Genomic DNA, 16,124 nt, shown 5'->3' on the forward strand with positions numbered 1-16,124 from the left:
TTGATTTATATGCGTGACTGTGCACACGCATATCGTGCTGAATCCAGAAGTGACCCGAAAACGTCACTAAAAGGTGTGAGGTGGGGGCAGGCAGAATGGGGTGTTTCAAATATACACAATTTCACTTAAATGTGCGGTGCCTTGTAACATAACCCTCAAGTAAATTGGGAGTTGCCTGTAAAAGATAATTAAAAATTTCACTCCTATACACACCTAGCTGGGAGTAAGTCCCATTAAAAAGAGCAGGCCTTACTTGGGAATAGACATTAATAGGATTACAATGTAAGTCATAGTTAAGAAGGCTGAAGTAAAATAAGCAAAGATTGCAAGCACAATATGTTAGTTCTGAAGTTTGTGAACAAAGTGGAGAGCAAAGCTTTGGTTGCATCTTCTGTATTTATGCTCAACCATATTTGCCCAAAGAACATATCTGAAGTCTTAGGCTGCAGTTCTATACACGTTTACCTGGGAGTAAGTCTCACTGAATATAATGAGACTTAATTCCTGAGTGGATGTACATCGGATTGCACTGTAAGTCATTATTAAACTTCCCTGAGAAATTCTCTTTGTCAGCTGAAATGTTCATCTTTTGCTCTTCTTTCATTACCTTCTAAAATTACTTTACTTTCTGTTTAGAAACTGAATTGGAATGACTTGGCTGCCAAAATAGTGCCAGCTCCATTTAAACCAGTAATTCGTGATGAATTGGATGTTAGTAACTTTGCAGAGGAGTTTACAGAAATGGACCCAACATATTCTCCAGCAAGCACACCACAAGCGGCAGATAAGCTTTTCCAGGTAATTGCATATAATATTATTATTATTAGGAACTCGTGCAGAGGCAATTTCAGAATTAAATAAAATGTAGTGATGTTTCTGAAGGTAATTAAAGTGAATGAAGTTTGCTAGAGATGTTTTGATACTAATGTAAACAAATGGACTGAATAAAGTCTCATCATTATGCCTTCACTAGTATGGAAAGGAATAGTCATGCTTGCATGACTATGTAACCCATCCTAGGATCATTAGAAAAAGTGCAGACTTAGCTGACAAGTAAAATTATAAAATAAAAAATATGACCATCAGTTATATATCCCACACTGAAAGATATGGCTGTGTAGCACTATTTGAAATGCATTGAGTTAAGTTGGTGACTGACAGTATGCAAAGAAAAGTAAAAAATGGCAAGTAATGCTTTAGGTTGGCTGTAAAGCATCATTTATAAATCTGAGAGTCATCAGATCAAAATTGTTACTGGTTTTGAAGGCAAAGGTATTAAATCTTGATTAGATAGTCAAAGTTGATGATTAAGACTAATTTTGATTCCCTCCTGCCAACCCCCTGAGACACAGTGAGGAATTTGACATTGCTCTTTTATAGTTTTGTCAGTGTAAGCATTTCTGCTTGCTAGATGCAATGATCCCCCCTCCCCCTCATGCACCATTCTGGGGGTTCTCCCAACTCTCCAGAGTGGATTTGGGGAAGGAGTGGAGGGCATGTGGGGGAGGAGGGAAGGGAAAGCTCTGTTGCACTAGTGGGAGCCCTTGCACTGGCTTTCACTAGCATGCCCGGTTAGTTGAATCTGGGCCATGTTGCTTAACTCTGCTAGTGTACAAGGGCTGATCTAGAGCTCTATGAACTTCAAAATGGGCAAAAAAAAAAAAAAAAAAAAAAAAAGAAATGTAAGCAGTATATGTGCATCCATTCTTCTACTCTTATAGTTGACAATAATAGAAGAGAGCAAAGAAATATATTAGTCTTGCGCACTATAGAGTCAGAACCTCTCAGGAAGGAGAAGATTTATGTTTGTTTCTTCAGGATCGGACCTCTTTCAATGAGCTGGACGGGCTGTGGCATCTAAGTGAGGGGTACAGCAAAGTAAGAGAAGTAGGATGAGATATGTATCACAGAAAGCTGGTGTGGAAAGCAGAGCAGGCAGCAGACTGGGGACACTGGGGAATCACAGAAAGGCTTTCAGGATAAGAAAGGGATATAGGAACAGCCACCTGAGATGGTTGTCTGGGGGCTGTGCATGAGGCAGACTTTGGTACACAGACAAAATCTGGGGAAGGTAGCATAATTAAATAGTGACTGAAGTTTTAGAGGAGAACGTAGCAGAAGATTAGAGAGGCAAAACAAGCTTACCACTAAAACTAAATGGATCCATTCTAGCCAGGCCACATGTAAGGTACTTGATTCAAGTCTGTCTGTGATTGATAATCCTTTGCCCTGGTTTGTGTGTTTAAAAATCCTTCGTGCAAAGTGTCCTCATCACCTTATCTACATTGGGGAAGTTTAAATGTATGAAACCCAAGCATTGTCACAAACTCTCCCTATACTGGAGGAGAAGAGCTTCAGTTGGTTCCCTGTCAGATGTCCATGTAGATGTTCTGGCTCATATTTTATTTCCCCTAAATAAGTCTGGCAATGGGACTCCTTATGTTGGACATTTTCAAATGTATGAAATGAGTCTAAATGTAAACTGTAATGGAAAAAAATAAAAATATAAAGAAAGGAGCAGATCCTTCTTTTAAAATTGGAAAATTTGTATGCTACTTGCTCTTCTGATGAAAAAAAAAAGAGGTGTTGCTATTATCTTACAGAACAGGTCCTTGGTAGTCCAAGAGGAAATACGAGATAACAGGTAGATATATTATTCTTATTAAATTAGCAGGGTCAGATGTATCAAAAGTGTTAACCACTCTTTTATTTTTATTTTTTTTAAAAAAACTTGATGAACACTATATAGTGCATTATTTTAGAGAGATACTTTAATAGTGTTCATGGTAAGAGTATGGATAGGCTCCACATCAAAGATAGCTGAATTTTTCCCTAACAATTCCAAGGGAATTGAATAGAAAATAACACCTGATGTATGGAGTTTCTTCAATGCAAAACCTAAAGATTTTACTCATAGCCAAATAAATCTTACTCAGTGATATATTGGTTTCTTCCAGCTTAGTTCCAAAAACTTCAAAAATTGTGAAATTCATCCAATGAATTTTTGCGCCCCAGTCTCATTTACATTGAGTTTTTCTTGAAATCTTACTTCTAAATGGTGGAGGTATAACAGAATTTTGCTTCAGTTTTGTTTTTGTGTAACATGTTGGAACTCTTTACGAGAATATTTTCAAAATTAATGTCACTTCCAGTATAAGCAGGTTGAATATATGGAACACATGTAAGACATTAAACTATTTAAATACACACACACACATATATAAAACCATGATTAAATTTGAGGAGCAATTAACTTTACAGTTTAAAAAAAGCAGGAATAGAACATAAAAAAAAATTGGAACTAAGGAATAAATCATGGTAATTCCACTGAGATTTTAGAATATAACATTTGTGTTTACCAGATAAAAATCCATTTGGCCAGTCATAATGTAAGCTTGTTTGATACCTTAACTGTAGGTTTCTTGAGAAGCTAGCCAGTTTGACGTATCACCCTTTGTCACCAGTGAAAAAGCTGTGAGTCAGTTTTTTAGCATTCTTTTTTATTTTTTACAAACTGAGCTTTTAATTGATTTTTTTTTTTTAAATGGATCAGAAGATGGTTTAATTTCTTTCAGGCAGGCTTCCTCTTACGGTGATAAGAAGGTGCACAATTTCCTTGAATATAATGATTCTGGCTTATCTTGGATGCTGATTTTTTTCCCCCGGTCTGAATTACGCTTACCGTAAATTATGGAAATTACAATTAAAATTTGATAGCTGGAAACTCTGGGCGTGATGGATATGTTTTCTTTTTGTTCTTTAGGGATACTCCTTTGTTGCTCCTTCTATCTTATTCAAACGTAATGCAGCCACTATGGATCCTGTTCACTTCCTGACAGCAGTGGACCGACCTGGAATTACAAGTATTGCCAGGAGTGCTATGATGAAGGTAGTGTTAAAACTTAATATAGCAGTTTAATGGCCTAATTAAAAGATGTAACTCTGTTTTATAACATATTTATAACTTACATTCCCCCCCCCCGATATTTTCAGTTTAAGATATTTTAAAAGAAAATATTTAATGATAGAATTCTTAGTGGCCTTTTAAAAGTGTCTGTGTGGGGGTTGTTGTTTTTCTTGTTGTTAGTATGTTGTGTATTTTAAGTTTTTATTATGCCGTAAGCCACCATGTGATCTATGGATGAAGAGCAGTACAGAAGTCTAAACAAACAAACAAATAAATATTACATTGCTTTGTTATTTCCCAAGGCAGGAAAAAGGACATACTGTAAACTTGCAATTAGTACAGGTGGTGATCTTTTTAGGCATATCCAACTGACACGTGACCACTGATGCGCTGGTCATTTTGTTCCTGGAAAAGGGAGGGATGGGGGCGGAATGGGCTTATGGGTGCTCTGCCAACACTCGCGAGGGCCAGGAACGGAACCCCTGCACAAATTGGTTGCTGCCTGTGGTATTCTAATACAGCACAAAATATGTTTTGCTGTAATTAAAAATTCTCAAGTAACTTTGTTCTTTTTCTTTTTTCTTTTATTCAGTAAAGATTACTAAATACAACCAGTTTCCCTCTCTTCTGCTATCCCTCGCAGGACTCTTCGTTTTATCTTCACTATGAACTAGACCTGAAAGAAAGACCGCTGGGAGAAGGAAGTTTTTCTATCTGTCGAAAATGCTTACACAAGAAAACTAGCCAAGAATATGCAGTAAAAATAATTAGTAAAAGGTTAAATGTTTTCTTCTTGTTGTTTCTTATAAATTTGAATAATGAAAATAGCTTTTTTGTTGTTGTTTTACCTTAAAAAATGCCTCTGCTGCCCTTCAATATAGATATTCTCAGGGCTGCTTACTCAACAACATAATTAAAAAGCATAAAGTAATGACAGTGGTTAAAGAATAATGGTTTAACAAATAAAAATGCGGGGAAAGAAAGAAGCTTTTGACTGACACTAAAAAGACAAGCAAACCATCAGCTTCCCTAGGGAGAATTTTAATTGATTGATTGATTCATTCATTCATTCATATACTGCCCTATACCCAGAGGTCTCAAGGAGGTTCACACAACAAAACCAGAATATAAAACCACAAACTATATAGTCAAAATATTTCATGAGTGAGGTGCCACCATTGAGTTAAGTCCCTTTCCCAGTTGCTTTCCTCCTTGCTTCTGAGGGTGTAGCCAAAGAAGGATCTCAGAAGATGGCTCCGCTAAAGCACAAACATGTTTTTAAAAAGGCAAACATACTTGATTCTTTAATCTGAAGATTTACTACCAAATTGCTGCCCTGTTCACAATACAACCAAATATGCCCCTATAAGATATTTTAAGAGTTTGTATAGTACAGACTCATAATTGTTTAGATCCAAGGAAATGCTTGGATTGTTAAATTGTTACAAACTGACTTCTTAATATTTCAGGCTAGAAGCCAACACTCAGAGAGAAATAACAGCTTTAAAACTTTGCGAAGGACATCCCCATGTCGTGAAGCTGCATGAAGTTTACCATGATCAGGTATTTAAAATAGTAAATATTGTAGAATAATTTGCTTACATTTGAACTAAACTACTGTTACGATCCAACTTGGAGAAGTCTGTGACCTGCTAGTGGGTCCTGATCCACCAGTTGAAGACCAGTACTATATACTATATACACATAATGTATGTCTTCCTGTATAATAAAAATCTAAGGCTGTCGTCATGGTCTGTAGTTCACATAGCTGTCTACAGATGACCACTCCATCTCCAGTGTGAGGGACAGCAGGCAGGAGAGCAAGAAAACAGTGCTGGTGGCAGGCAGCCCAGGGGAGCTGTTTAATGGAGCAGGGAGAGATGTTTCACAGGAGCAGATGAGCAAGCTGCTCTCTGAAGTGCCTTCTGCCTTTCTTTAAAAAGGATTGGGGGTTTGGGCAAGCTGGGGAGAGGGAGAGCTGTGAGGGGATAGGCAAACGGGTGGGTGATGTTTAAAGAGAGGGGGGTTGGTGAATACGCAGGCTTGGCGAGCAGAATAAGCGGGGGGGGGGGGCAGACCCTAGTATACTATATGCATACAATAGCTTTTTGAACCTGGAGGAATTTAAAAGTAAACAGTATATATACTTGAATATTAAATACATCTAGCTGATTATTGTCCCTTGCATTTTGAAATAAATGTTCTAAAAAAGAATTTGCATGCAAATATATTGTTTATAGCTCCACACTTTTCTAGTAATGGAACTTTTGAAAGGAGGAGAATTACTTGAACGTATCCAGAAAAAGAAGCACTTCAGTGAAACTGAAGCTAGTTATATAATGCGCAGACTTGTTTCAGCGGTGAGCCACATGCACGATGTAGGAGTAGTCCACAGAGACTTGAAACCTGAGGTATGACATTTTCAGCTTCTTGTAATAAGTTTTCTAGTGATGATAGAGACAGTTCACTTTTCTCATTAGGATGGAGTTTATGTGTTGTGATTTGTTCATTAAGTATGAAATGAATTATCTCTGCTCCTTGTGGTAAGTTTTACCTGCACCTTCTGCCAATGGGATTACCCATTGAGCATGTGTATTTTATTTTATACTTTTTCTATTTTAGCTGTAAGCCGCTTTGGGTCCCTATCAGGGAAAAAGGCGGGATATAATTACATACAATTATTATCATCATTATTCTATGTTGTCTAGAAAATCTGTATTATGAGGTGACTAATGCATATACATTATAATATAAACAATACTATTTATTTTTGTTTTTATGCTCTCTTCACTTAATTGTGTGTGTTCTGTTCTTGGTGATGACTTAAAGTGTTTCTCAGATGAATTCCAGTTTCCATCAGCCCCAGCCAGCATGGCCGATGGTTATGGGAGTAGATAGGGAGAAGTCCCGTCCCTCCAGTAATACTAGAACTGGAATATCAGAGAATTCAGGACAAATAAGTACTTCTTCTAACAACGTGTGCTTAAACTATGGAATTCCCTCCCGTAGGATGTAGTGATAGCCACTAATTTGGATGGATTTAACAACGGATTACACAAATTAATGGAGGATAGCACTCTCAATGAATACTAATCATGACAGCTACTATGTTCCACCTCACTGTCAGAGGCAATGTGCCTCTGAATACCAGTTGCCAGGAATCGCAAGTGGGGAGAGCACGGTTGTGCTCATTGCTTGCTTGCAAGCACTCCATAGGCATCTGACTGCCCACTGGACTAGATAAGTCTTCGGCCTGATCCAGCCAGGCTTTTCCTACGTTCTTATGATGTAAGTTGCAGTCTAATATCTGCAGGGCTACAGGTTCCCCATCCCTAAGAGAAGGCATAACTAGTTATCTCAAGTTTATAAAAATAAAGAATGTACTTAGGTTTATATTGACAGCATATCTTGCAAATCTCTAATTTAATTTTCTCTCTCTCAGAATTTATTATTTACAGATGAAAATGATAGTTCAGAAATAAAAATAATTGATTTTGGATTTGCCCGCTTAAAGCCACCTGACAATCAGCCTCTTAAAACGCCGTGTTTTACCCTTCATTATGCTGCACCAGAGCTCTTAAATCATAATGGTTATGATGAATCATGTGATCTTTGGAGTTTGGGAGTCATTTTGGTAAGCTAATTGCTCATTTTATTCTGCATTTTTAAATAACTGACGAGCATTTGGTCAGATTGCTAGTGGAAAAGGGTTGCTTATAATGGCCTCAGATTAAAGTATGAGTGCTGACCATTAGTCAGTGGAATGTATATTTACTGGTCTTGTGCAGATATAATATCTTAATCATAGTTAAGAGGGGAGGGATTGAATTCAGCCTTAGCTTTTTGCAAATCAAAGGCTTTTGATCCATTCCCACTGACAGAAGTAGGGAGTTACAACACTGGCAAAAGTGGGAGAGGAGGCAATTTTCATTTGAGTGGAGTGAAAATGTTCTCAGGTGGGATATGAAGTCCCGCTAATGCTTGAAGGCAAGATTGCTAATTTAGAGGACTTTGCTCACATCCAGCTACCTACCACCAGTCTTACTCCTCCTTTCATGCTGAGAGGTTGTGTCCCAAACTTGTCTTTCTGCTTTGTTCAGGCATTTCTGCCCTTTTGGTGAGTTCTCAGTTGTGTCTGCGTGGTGTTTATTGTCTCTTTAGCTCCCAGACAGTGCTACAGCAGTTTTAGAGAAGACTTCGGCCAGAGTCAAGAGACAACCGCTTAAAATTAAAGGTAGCCCATAAGCACTGCATCCTTTCAGCCTGTTTAGTGACATCAGATCCTCAACTGGCATCACTGTCAAGTGGTCAGGGAGCTGTGCCTTTAACTGAGGAACAATTTCCCTCTCTGTCATTCCTTCCATTGTGCCCCTGATAATGATAACTGACAAGACTACTTTGCCTGTCAGCAAAAAAAGCAGTAAGAAGGCAGTGAATAAAAAGGTGGGCCACTAGAGGGAGTTTGGCCATGTGCATCCAGACATGACCTGAGCCTATGTTCTTCTGTGTTCCCTGTGGTTTGTTTCATATTTGTCTATGTGTGGGATTTCACAGCTTAGATGGTTGTATGCTGGTAGGAGCTGGCTGGATGTGAGCAAGGCCCTTGAAATTACAATAGTTGTACTTCTGCCTTCAAGTGCTAAGGGGAGCTCTCATCTGAGAGCATCTTATCACTCAAAGAATAATACTTTTCATATAAGACCAGTGGTCCTTTTCTACTGATTACGCTGCCCCCTTGCAGTCACCACATACCTTTCCAGAGGGTCCAGAATTGGCCAAGTGAGTCATTAAGCGGGTGCAAGGGGTTGCAGGGCGAGGAGGTAGCGGCAAAAATCCCTTCCACTGGTGGGAATGCCCTCTCAGTGGAATTCCATGCAAGTGATGTTCCTGCTGACAGGAGGAAAGCTTGGATCCGAGTTAAGGAGTGGACCATAGAACCACACACTTTTCCATAGCAGCTTTGCTTAAGCACGATTTCATAATCAAGTTCAAATCATAGGTAATCAAGACATCTCATTAGTCTTAAGCACAGTTAATACCTGTTGTGACATATCCCTTAACTATGCCTAGTGCAGGGTGTGTAATGCAGGAGGGGAACGTGTGATACCTCATCTGGCTACTGAGCTCTTAATAATGACTAAGAGAGAAAGTCTTTATGTTTTTCTGCATGGCCCACTGTTATAGAAATAACACCAAAAGGATAGTATATTTGATGCTGGAGATTTTATCACTTGGTTTCAGGAAAGTTTACTGAACCTCAACTGTTCTGTAACTTCTGAAAATATTATCTTAAATTGTGTGGACATGTAAAAATTGTCCTGTTTCCCCCCTAATATAATGTAAATTGCTTAGCTAACTGTAGATTGGTTATGGCACGTTTAATTTGTGTGTGTGTTTGTGTATACATTTCTCTCTCACACACAGACATACACACACCCCTATATGTAGTAGTGATTCAGAATTTTTCATTTTTGAAAAGTATACAATGCTCTCAGGACAAGTACCCTTCCAGTCTCAAGATAAAAATGTAACATGCACAAGTGCATTGGAAATTATGAAGAAAATTAAGAGAGGAGAGTTCTCTTTTGAAGGAGATGCTTGGAAGAATGTCTCTCAGGAAGCCAAAGATTTGATACAAGGTATATATATTGACCCAGAATTTCTTTACTATGTTTCTAGTAATTCCTGTAACAGTTAGCAGTATAATTCTATAATATAGAATAATTCTATAATATAGTAGTATAATTCTTGAAATTAATTAAAATGAAGATTTCTAAGGAAGATAGTACAATACGTACAATTGCCTGTGATTTAATTGACTCATTTGGTCCTAACCTAATGTGTCTGCACCAATCTTTTGCTGACAAGCTTCAGTTAATCTCTTATACTCCAAAATTTTAAGTGTGAAAGTTGAAACAAAATATTTGGAAAGTTTGATTAGGGGGAACTTTTGAAGACAAAATAGTTAGAAAACAGAGCATAAGGATTTTAATTTAAATGAATCATTGATTTAGATCAGCAGTAAAAAAAAGTCGTCTTCCCCGTATTGCTCATTTCCACTTCTTGCTTCTTTGGCCCAGCCCCACCTTCAGAAAGCCAAGTAGCAAGTAAAATTGAAATGTTTATGATTAATAGGTAGATCGGCCAGGTAAAAAAGAGGACAATTGTGTAGTTTAATAGTTCTGTAGAACACTGGTCCTCAGCTGGTGGGTCAGGATCCAATATTGCAGCGGTTCTCAACCTGTGGGTCCCCAGATGTTGTTCGACTACAACTCCCATCGTCCCTGAGCTCTGGCCTTCCTAGCTAGGGGTGATGGGAGTTGTAGTTCAACAACATCTGGGGACCCACAGGTTGAGAAAGGCTGCAATAGTGGTTTGCAGCCTGATCCACTGTGAGTTGTAACAGGAGCATTACCACCATGCAAATGTATGGTAAAATAATAAATGGTTACCCAAATGGGTTATAAGTGGGTCCCATATCTGAAAAGGTTAAGGATACATGCTGTGGGTGAAGGAATTTCAGCAGATGTAGCTGACTGATTGAAGCAAGGTTTGATAGTTACTGGGAAGACTAGAGCAGTTTGTCTTCATCAGGTGAAAATAAAATGCCTAGAGCTAGTGGCTAGAGTATAAACATTCATATCTGAGAAATGATCAAATTTGTTATTTGTTACATAGGTTTTTTGAACTCATTGTTTCTGGGAGGGAGATTGATTTAGGTTAGATATTGACTCGAGCTAACATCCTTATATCCTTTTTTAATATTAACAAGTTATATGTAAGGGAAACATGGTATTTGCAGTTTTTTTAAACTAAAAATCTGATACGTTTTAATCATTTACTTTTATACACCCTGTTAAATAAAGTTTGGAGTTCATACACTTCAGGATAGCTGCTGTCGTGATAATTTAATCTTATTTCCTAGATGTTATGAAATGATTCCATGCAACTTCTACAAATACTGTTATGAACTATTTATTTAATAATGATGCTCTGAGTATATTCAAGATTGATTTGTATGATTCTAAAATCTAAATTTAAAGTTATAATCTGGATTGTTGAAGCAGCTCATTTTTGTTTATGGGTTTGGTTTTCCTTATTTAATATTCATTTATTAACTGTGGTTCATTGATTTAAGAATGTCTAATAAATTCCTATTAGGACTTCTTACAGTGGATCCAAATAAGAGAATTAAAATGACCAGTTTGAGATACAATGAATGGCTTCAAGATGGTAGCCAACTGTCATCCAACCCGTTAATGACTCCAGACAATTTAGGATCTTCAGGAGCTGCTGGACACTCTTATGTCAAAGCAACCTTTAATGTAAGCTCATATAGTCTTACTTTCTAAACATTAAACCATGTGCTTCTTTTGTCAGCCTATCATTTAAAGTGGGATGCACTTTAGTTCCATATACATTCAGAAATGTCTACAGCTTTATCTCAAACTGAGGATTCTTCACGTTGACCCCTTTAATGAGGCACCCCTGCTTTCTCTGTTAGTCCCAGTGGGGTTCTTGAAGATGTGGATCATGATGTAAAATTGGGAGAATAGTGTGTGGGGGAGGGGTAAATTTTCAAACTACTGTTGAAAAAACCTTTGAGACATCAGGTCCTGTTTCTGGTTCTGCCAATAGTTGTCTGCCCCGAAGGTAATGATCTCCGCTTACAAAATCCTTCCTGCTCACTTGTTCTTCTGGCTAAAGCCAGGCCTGCATTTATATATCAAACTAAATGTAAATAAAAATTAAATAAATTTTGTTGTTTAAACCCCGCCCATCTGGCTGTGTTTCCCCAGCCACTCTAGGTAGCTTCCAGCAAAAATATAAAAAATAATAAAATGTCAGACATAAAAACTTCACTGAACAAGGCTGCCTTAAGATGTTTTCTAAAAGTTGTGTAATTCTTTATCTCCCTGACATTTGATGGGAGGGTGTTCCATAGGGAGGGCGCCACTGCTGAGAAGGCCCTCTGACTGGTTACTTGTAACTTTACTTATCACAGTGAGGGAACCATGAGAAGACCCTCGGAAGTGGACCTCAGTGTCCAGGCTGAATGATGGAGGTGGAGACATTCCTTCAGCTATACTGGGCCAAGGCCATTTAGGGCTTTAAAAGTCAGAACCAACACTTCGAATTGTGCTCAGAAACGTACTGGCAGCCTGTGAAGATCCTTTAGGACTGGTGTTATATGGTCTCGGCGGTCACCAGTCTAGCTGCCACATTTTGGATTAGTTGTAGTTTCCAAGTCACCTTCATCGGTAGCCCCACATAGAGTGCATTGCAGTAATGCAAGCAGGAGATAACCAGAGCATGTACTACTCTAGTGAGACAGTCTGCAGGCAGGTAGGGTCTCAGTCAGCATCCGAGATGGAGCTGGTAGGCAGCTGCCTTGAGATGCTAAGAGAATAGAATATACAAGTGTTATAAAGATTATAATAATAATACAAACATTATGACACCCATCTTTTGAGATTCAGAATCTGCATTAACGAAGGATAAAGGTACGCTGAAAAGAGCACTTTCTAAATCCAACCTTCTATAGTTCTTTTCCTCAAAAGTACTTCTTAAACTAATTTCTAAAACCTAAACCAAATTCTCTTCCATTCCTTACTATTATTTGATAAAGATGGTACCCTTTCCCCAAACCCTGTGCAACTCCCACAAAGCTAATAAGTTGTCAACTCTTATGCCCCAGCAGCCATTTCTGTCACCAAATCTACAACTGACTCCAGGCCTCATATTTAGCCAAGATATGGACTAAGCCCCTCAAATGGGTGTCAGAAGACCTTAGTGTCACCACATTGTGTTTGATAGCTGCTGAGGTTCCAGCATCACTGATGCTTACTCTGCCCCACCTTTAAAGCTGCATTTGCACTGGGTCTAGGTCTGACACGTAAAGGTGTGAGTCCATCAGAATGTAGTTTGCCTAGGACCTCTTGGCACAGCCCCTGACATGAATAAGTATTTCCGGAAGAAATGGTGGAATGAATTAGGCTTGTTGCTTGTAGTATGGAAGCCTACCTCTCTTTCTGCTTTTAGGATAACTACCATTTGTGAAACTGCCAGGAACAATAGGTAAATTTACATTAGAAGCTAGGATTGTAGCCTACAACAATATTAAATGGTATATTAATTGTTGGATATTTAATCAAGTCTTTTTGCTAAAAATATTTTGAAGTCCGTAATGCAATTCTTTAGGGGAAATATTCTTAATACTTTCATATTTAAGCAACTATAAAAACTGGTTTCAGTTTGAATATACACAAATGCATTTATCTTTTAAAATAGGCCTTTAACAAATATAAGAGGGAAGGATTTTGCCTACAGAATGTTGACAAGGCACCTCTTGCAAAAAGAAGGAAGATGAAAAAAACAAGTACAAGTACCGAGACTCGAAGCAGTTCCAGTGAAAGTTCTCATTCTTCTTCTTCTCATTCGCATGGCAAAACTACTCCTACAAAGACCCTGCAGCCAGCAATTCCTGCAGACAGCAATAATCCAGAGAGCATCTTCCAATTCTCTGACTGAAAAACAGAGGTTTGCTCTGATGAAGAATTTGCTGGCATATGCATTCCTTTAAAAAGAGTGTTTATATGTGTATGGAAAATCCAACTGATACCCTTTTACTGATGGAAGGACTTCTGATCCAGTGGAGGTGTCCACTAAAATAGGGGAGGCATTCATTAACTCTATTCTGGAGTGTCCCCCAACTCTGGTGCAGATTCTTGGGGTGGGCACTGGAGACTGAGATGGGGAACTCAGTAAGAATTGAATCTCATCTCTTCTGTTAGCAAATGCCTCTGCGGGATCAAAAATCCTTCCGTAAGCACAAGATCACTTGTTGGATTCTGCCCATAACTTAAAGGCACACATTTTATTTTCTAATCTTTTGTTTCAGTCCTAGTCTGAAATAGGACATATTAAAATACTGCTGTGGCTATAACCAGCATTGAAGTTGTTGAAGCTATTAATGAACCAAACAGCACAATAATTTTTGCTTGCCAGACAGAACCATCTCCCCTCTCCCCCCCCCCCTCCATGTGCTGTTCTGGGGGTTCTCCCAACTCTCCACATTTGTGGGAGGAGCTGGCAGGGCACATGGGGGGAGGAGAAGGGGGAAGCCCAATTGTGCTACTGGGAGTCCCAGAACTGGCTTCTGCTAGCACACTGGGTTAGTTGAATCCGGCCCTTGTAGTCCTTTGAGGTAACTGGACATGCAAAATGGGCTTTCTCATTGCTAGTTAAGGAAATACAGTTTCATAAGCTCTCAGAACTCCATTTACTAGCAGTGACTGTCCAGGATTCATGCAGGCATCTTAATTAAGGCTGGTTTTCTTTGGAAATTTCTGTATATTAGAAAGATGACAGTATGATTTTAAGAGTCTTGAAACATAATGGCCAGGATCAAAAATAGTGGCTTCCCCATATGCAGCAGCTTTTGTCCTTATGCAGGTTTCCTGCATAAGGAAAATCAAGTCACATCCAAAGATAATTTTCAGCATGTGAAATGGATGCACAAATCCTTGCACAATACACAGGCAACATTTTTGCTGTTCAGGGCTTGGCAACTAGTATGCAGAACTTTGTGATTACTTCTTCTGTAGATTTTGGCCATTTCCTATTTTCTATTTTGAACGACTTTTGGGGTTTTTTAATAGCTTCTAATACAGTACTTATAAAAGGAACTTACTGTTTTCTTAGCATTCAGTGCTAAAAACATGTCAAGATTTTCTGAACAAATAGGTTTATCTTATATATTTATGCCTCGTTGCTAAATATAAAAATGATTTTCTCTTAATTGCAAATTCTATATTCCTGCTATCATGTGTGGGTCCAAAAATTAAGCATGCTGTGATATATCTGACAGTGTGCTATCTAGTTGTAGCATAATATTAGAGGTTTTAATGATACGTAATGCTTACGCATGATTTGGTACACCTATAATTGCATTTGGTGAGTAGCTGAACAAAGTGAAAAATGCCTTTTGGAGATGCTGTGTAACTTGGAGATGCTCTAGTAACTTCAGTGAGAATTATGAACTTATTACATCATTCTGCTTTGCAATATTAAGCTTTCGTTTTCTTGCCATGATTTCCATACCTATACGCAATACTCTTCAGATTTTGCCTCCTCTCATGTTGGGGCATGTTTTGACTTTAAACCATATATGCACTGGGAAAACTAAAGGGATATTCTATCAAACACTGTGCTTCACATTTGTACACTGTGTTTGTAATACGGTAAGATTTCCTACCGTAGCTGTAATATATTTGGAATCATAAATGTGACTTACTGATGCATTTAAAATGGTAACATTTTTAATTGTGAAGCATAATTTCTCAACATATGCAGAGCACTTCTACAGCACCTGTGCTCCAGTCTTGCAAAAAGTTATTGAGTAGTCCCATTGTGAATTCTTTGGGGCAGTTTATTTGCATGATCAGAGAACATCTGGTCGTTTGTAAAAACACCTTGCTGCATTGTAAAATAAACTAGATCCAAATCCTATGCAAAAATTATATATATATATATATATATATATATATATATATGCTTTTGTAGATTTTCACGGGTATAGGTATGCAGGTTTTGGTGTCCTCGGGTGTCTTCCCGTGTAAAAGTTGGGGTGTCTAGGCGACGTTTCGACGAGGTCTCACTCGTCTCACCAGCCTGAAGATGACGAGTGAGACCTCGTCGAAACGTCGCCTAGACACCCCAACTTTTACACGGGAAGACACCCGAGGACACCAAAACCTGCATATATATATATATATATATATGGCTTGTTTACAAAGTTGCATCTATTATCAGTGTTTTGAGAAACCTAATGCAGGCTTACCTATGGAAATTGGTGGAAAACTGTCTTGAAAAGAGTATATTTTTCTGTGTTGCTGTAGTGTAATTGGTAGCACTTGCATCAGGAATGAGATAAATGGTCCAAGAGGTATTTTTTGTGTGGCTTTCTAGATTCTTGTCAGCATTCTTGCAATCAAGCTGTCATTTACGGAAAAGTTAAGATTCTAGCTCTTGTTGTAAAAGTAGCCTTGCAGATCTAGTGATAGAAACTAGAAGGCTTGTAATTTAGCAACAGATGAGCAGTGTGATCTTTTGCATGTTTGTTAATGCATGCTTACTTAAAAGCACAAGCTGCTGAGTTCAATGAAGCTTAACTGACTAGCAAAGATCATATAATTGCAACCATAATTATTTTGTC

At 38.3% G+C, this 16,124-nt stretch overlaps 1 protein-coding gene across 1 annotated transcript in view; it reads left to right on the plus strand.

Moving 5' to 3' along the window:
• Nucleotides 1–15,477, plus strand: part of RPS6KA5 (ribosomal protein S6 kinase A5) — a 31,424-nt gene extending 15,947 nt beyond the window's left edge. The window contains exons 9-17 of the mRNA XM_028717712.2: nucleotides 637–798; nucleotides 3,764–3,889; nucleotides 4,551–4,684; nucleotides 5,377–5,470; nucleotides 6,148–6,318; nucleotides 7,350–7,541; nucleotides 9,387–9,546; nucleotides 11,069–11,232; nucleotides 13,199–15,477. Of these exons, the coding sequence (XP_028573545.2) occupies nucleotides 637–798; nucleotides 3,764–3,889; nucleotides 4,551–4,684; nucleotides 5,377–5,470; nucleotides 6,148–6,318; nucleotides 7,350–7,541; nucleotides 9,387–9,546; nucleotides 11,069–11,232; nucleotides 13,199–13,438 (1,443 nt within the window). The 3' untranslated portion in view covers nucleotides 13,439–15,477. The remainder of the gene's footprint in view (nucleotides 1–636; nucleotides 799–3,763; nucleotides 3,890–4,550; nucleotides 4,685–5,376; nucleotides 5,471–6,147; nucleotides 6,319–7,349; nucleotides 7,542–9,386; nucleotides 9,547–11,068; nucleotides 11,233–13,198) is intronic.
• The last annotated feature ends 647 nt before the right edge of the window (nucleotides 15,478–16,124 follow it).

Source organism: Podarcis muralis, chromosome 1 (genome assembly GCF_964188315.1).
Source record: "Podarcis muralis chromosome 1, rPodMur119.hap1.1, whole genome shotgun sequence".
NCBI lineage: Eukaryota > Metazoa > Chordata > Lepidosauria > Squamata > Lacertidae > Podarcis > Podarcis muralis.